The sequence below is a fragment of the Octopus bimaculoides genome, chromosome 2, assembly GCF_046866305.1.
Source record: "Octopus bimaculoides isolate indiv1 chromosome 2, ASM4686630v1, whole genome shotgun sequence".
Taxonomy (NCBI): Eukaryota; Metazoa; Mollusca; class Cephalopoda; order Octopoda; family Octopodidae; genus Octopus; species Octopus bimaculoides.
This window is the reverse complement of record NC_142929.1, coordinates 17,106,602-17,111,601: the sequence shown is the minus strand read 5'-3', so window position 1 is coordinate 17,111,601 and position 5,000 is coordinate 17,106,602. Positions and strand designations below refer to the sequence as shown.

The 5,000-nt window shown below is 37.4% G+C and overlaps 2 protein-coding genes across 6 annotated transcripts in view; one reads left to right on the top strand and one right to left on the bottom strand.

Moving 5' to 3' along the window:
* The window catches only part of LOC149136880 (uncharacterized), a 153,754-nt gene that overhangs the window by 127,962 nt on the left and 20,792 nt on the right, over positions 1-5,000 (top strand). The gene's annotated exons all lie outside the window — the stretch shown is intronic.
* LOC106876406 (uncharacterized) overlaps positions 1-5,000 on the bottom strand; it is a 14,917-nt gene that overhangs the window by 4,803 nt on the left and 5,114 nt on the right. For 2 of the 3 annotated variants that reach the window (XM_089341299.1, XM_014924941.3), the window contains exon 2: positions 1,082-1,449. In XM_089341299.1, the coding sequence (XP_089197425.1) occupies positions 1,082-1,449 (368 nt within the window). Of the gene's footprint in view, positions 1-1,081; positions 1,450-4,725; positions 4,929-5,000 lie in introns of those variants that run through there. The other variant, XM_089341291.1, reaches the window with a different exon arrangement.

Sequence of the window (5,000 nt, the reverse complement as noted above, 5' to 3'; positions counted from 1 at the left end):
TCCTGGAGCTCATGCCAACAAATTTCTAGCGAGGAATTGCGAATGAAAAGAGTTGCAGCAAAATTTGTGCCTCACTCGCTTACGGGAGATCGAAAAATGTCACGACCGAATGCGTGTCGTGAACTGAAAGAACAGATAGAAGTTGATCCGGACCCTTTTTTCGAAGGTCGTCACAGGTGACGAAAGCTGGCGCTATGGAATTTCCAGGTGTGAAAAAGGTGAAGAAAAAAAAAACAAAAAACGACGGTGGGGTTAAAAGGTATCACTTCGCAAGAGTTCCAACACTACTTTGAACAGTGGAAAATGCGTCTGGACCGATGCATTTCTTCAGATGGGGTATACTTTGATACTTTGGATACTTTGAAGGTGAATAAAATAATATCGCAAAATTCCGGTTGCGTTTGGGTAACCCCTCGCATGTTTATATATGTGTGTGTGTGTGTGTGTGTGTGTGTGTGTGTGTGGGCCCAACAATAACACTTCATGCATTGAATACATATTAAATTTTACTAAACTTCAACAATATATATATATATATCATAAGATTATGATAATAAAACGACAGTGGATTTTCATCGATAAGTTCATGAACCTTGGTTCTTTTCCCTAAAACTATATATTTATATTTTATACTGTAAATTGAATTTAATTGTGTTTTTACCTGTAAATTTGGATTTTTATCCCTAATATTATTAGCAGTCCTATATTATCTATTATTATTATTATTATTATTATTATTATTATTATTATTATTATTATTATTATTATTATTATTATTATTATTATTATTATTATTATTATTATAATATATATATATTCCTGTGCGTACACTTTTCATGATAGGTGCTCTGAATGCTACTGTTAATATGTAGTTCTGGACAACCCGTTAATTATTCCATAAATAAATACTGTCAAAATATATACCGGACTGAAATAGGATCATATGATTGATTAAAAACTCTTAAAAAAAGCTTTTCTGGCATAGTCACACTTTAATGACTAAAACTAGCTAAACATAAGATTACTATTTAGGATATTTCGGTGTAGAACAGTAAAAATGAAAGGGAAAATATTTACTTACAATAACGGTTTGTTGTTGATGTTGCTCTTGTTGTTCCTGCTGCTGTGGTTGTTGTTGCTGTTTTGGTTGTTCTTGCAGTGGAAAAAGTGAATAGTAATCAGGTATTGAGGAATATTCTGTTGCTGGTGGATATCCAGGTTGTTCAGGTGGATATCCAGGTTGTGGGGTATTTCCGGGTTGTGGGGTATTTCCGGGTTGTGGGGTATTTCCGGGTTGTGGGGTATTTCCGGGTTGTGGGGTATTTCCGGATTGTGGAGTATTTTCGGATTGTGCGAGATATCCTGCTGTTGGGGATTCTTCAAAATCGGATGAGTATCCAGTGTTTTCAAAGTATCCTGGTGGAGAATTCTGGGTGTCTACAGTGCCACCTGTAAAAGAAACTGGATTTCAAGTATGATATTTCAAACTTTACATTCCTCATGAATTTACTTAATCAACAAATATTATATGATGGTTGATGACTTCAATTTTCTTGTGAAAATTTACTTCCCATTGAAAAAGAATTAATATCATTACTACTATATTAACGAAAAAATAGGACCTTCGAGGCTTCCTTATTAGTGGAAGCACGTTAGATAAAAATAGAATTCTTTCTGCCAGGCTTGAAAGAACAAATTGAGAGTATTATGTGTCCAATGCCCATCTCTCTTTCAGAAAACATGAAAATTCAGCTAACTTCGTAATTTTTCATTCCCTATTTTGTACCTATGTGTATTTATGGGCTATATTGAAGAAACATCAATGAATTGATTGAGTGTCATAAGCTAGTGATAGGAATCACTTTTCCATTAATCTCGTATTAATTGATTAGGTGCAGGCGTAGCTGTATGGCTAAGAAGCTTGCTTCCTACTCAAGCAGTTTTTGTTTTATTCTCACTGCGCAGAACCTTGGGCAAGTGTCGTCTACTATATCCACGAGCCGATCAAAGCCTTGAGGGCAGATTTGATTGACGGAAACTGAAACAAGCTCACCGTACACACACACACACACACACACACACACACACACACACACACACACACACACACAGCGTGCAAATTTACGGAAAAACAAAAGATGAAGACAGGTGTAGAAACAACAAGCAAGTGTATTAGTTTGACGACGGGAAAAATGGAAAAGCCTACGCTCTTCGATAGAAAGGAATAAGAGGAAACAAATAAAGAGAGAATGAGAGAAAAAAATAAATGGAGAGAGAATAACTGCATGCATGTATGTATGTCTCTTCTATTTTTTTAATTATTATAAATCTTCCACTGAGGTGGGAGTCGGTTTCCAACAAAAATACAAGGCTCCATCTTTGGGATGTAGTTATCACAGACAAATTCACATTTGGAATTTGAGAAAAGTCTTGCATATTTTTATCGTTCCACTCATAGATTGCACTTGTAATGTACGAATTAGCTGGTCGATTTCTCTTTCTAAAAATCCCAGTTTATCCAGATGAGGAATTATGTACATTATTTACATTATTTACATTTGACAGATATTTGTCCTCATCTTCTTTGTTGTTAACACAACGTTTCGGCTTATATACCCTTCACAGGTATATAGCGTAGTGGTTAAGAGCGTGGGCTACTAACCCCAAGATTCTGAGTTCGATTCCAGGCAGTGACCTGAATAATAATATTAATATCAACAACAGCCAACAGTAACAATAATAATAATGATGATGATGATAATAATAATAATAATAATAATAATAATAATAATAATAATAATAATAATAATAATAATAATAATAATAACAACAACATCGAAAAATACCTTAGGAATGAGAACCCAGGTTCGAAATTTCCCCAAGACACCTGATGAAGACTGGAGGGTATATCGGCCGAAACGTGTTAACAACAAACAAGATGAGGACAAATATCCGTCAATAGTAAATAATGTAAATAATGTTCTTGCTATTGTTCAGCCATTGCGTGCTTTTCCCATCTCTTGATCTACTGCTCTCTACTCTTCCTTTCAGGATAAACTTTCCCAAACCTCTGCTAATTAGACCTAATTAGACCGAACCCTGACTTCGGACAGCAACTGGTGTGAATCTAAGATCAATCGCATAAGCCAATAAACGGATCAAATTATGACTGGGTCCTGAAGCAGCTACTTGACCATTCAAATGTTGATGTGATATATCTCGACTTTGCAAAAGCCTTTGACAAAGTTGATCATGGCTTGATGTGTCACAAGCTGCGAAACCTTGGCATAGCTGGTAAATTAGGAGAGTGGCTGCATGACTTCCTGAATGGTAGAAGTCAGACAGTTGCAGCCAATGGAGAACTATCTAGGGAAACACAAATATTGAGCGGTGTTCCACAAGGAACTGTTCTGGGGCCACTACTGTTCATAGTGGCCCTTCTGGACATGCCCACGGTCACTCGGAGAGCCACTGTCACTAGTTATGCTGATGACACAAATATATCTCAGGCAATAAAGAATCCTGATGATATTGTAAGCCTGCAGAATGACCTAAATGCAATATATGAGTGGGCAGAGCAAAATAATATGCAGTTCAATGCAAAAAAATTTCAAGTACTGCGCTACAAGACCACAAGCACCTCCCAACTGGCATACACAGGGCCTGGAGGTACTGCAATCCCAGAACCACAAACAGTAAGAGATCTGGGCATCAACATGTGTAGTGATGCATCATTTCACATGCACATTGTCAAGTTGACAGCAAAGTGCAGACAACTGGCAGGGTGGATACTGAGGACATTCCGTACAAGGGATCAAAAAGTCATGTTGACTCTGTGGAAGACATTTGTTCTGAGCCGCCTAGACTATTGCTCTCAGTTGTGGTCACCACACAGTGTTAAGCGGACAGCAGAACTCGAGGCAATTCAGCGGCACTATACAAAAAAGATCGCCACAGTCCAACAGATGAACTACAGGGAGCGACTGAAGGCACTAGGTCTCTACTCCCTGGAGCGCAGGCGGGAGAGATATGTAATAATATACATATGGAAAATACTGGAAGGACTGGTGCCAAACTTTGGCATCAAGTACTACAGGAACGCCCGCACGGGTCGCCACTGCATGTTGCCAAAGGTACCGTCCACTGCATCTCACATAAGAACGAGATACTGCAGCAGCCTCGGTTTCAGAGGACCTCAGCTCTTCAATGCCCTGCCAAAACATTTGTGAGACATGCAAGACATGGATACGGAGGTCTTCAAGACAAAACTTGACACTTTCCTCTCCACGGTACCAGACGAACCAATGGCTCGTAATGAGACGCAGTTTAGGGCAGCTATGTCAAATTCTCTTATACACCAGATGTGCCATCAAAACTCTTGATTGGACCATGTCAGGTGGGGGAGAAGAGCCATGCGAGGAACGTGAAAATCACGGTGGTGCACCAGCATGACCGCAGCCACTTGGCTGAAACACATAAATAAATAAATAAATAAATAAATAAATATATATATATATATATATATATATATATATATATATATATACATATATATATATATATATATATATATATATATATATATATATATATATATATATATATATATATATATATATATGTACACATGTCTCTTAAAGGATAGAGCTCAAAATCAATGCATTGAAGATACTTTATTGCAGCAACAATTATAATAATAACAGAAACAACCACAATAAGCCAAACCTATGCACATTTCAATAGGGTATCCCGGAAAAATAAACCACATCATAAGATGTCTCGTCAAATATTGTAACAAATTACAACATATTACAAATTTCTGGATACTCCATCTCATCAGGGTCGCATTATTGCCATCACCAATACCATTATTAGCAAAACACACACATCATCATCCAAGAGGGTGAAAGAATAATCGACGGCACGCAACCTACCATCGTTATTTTCTTACAGAGTGTAAACAAACCAGTCAACCGAAATCCAGCAACGTACACCGCCCG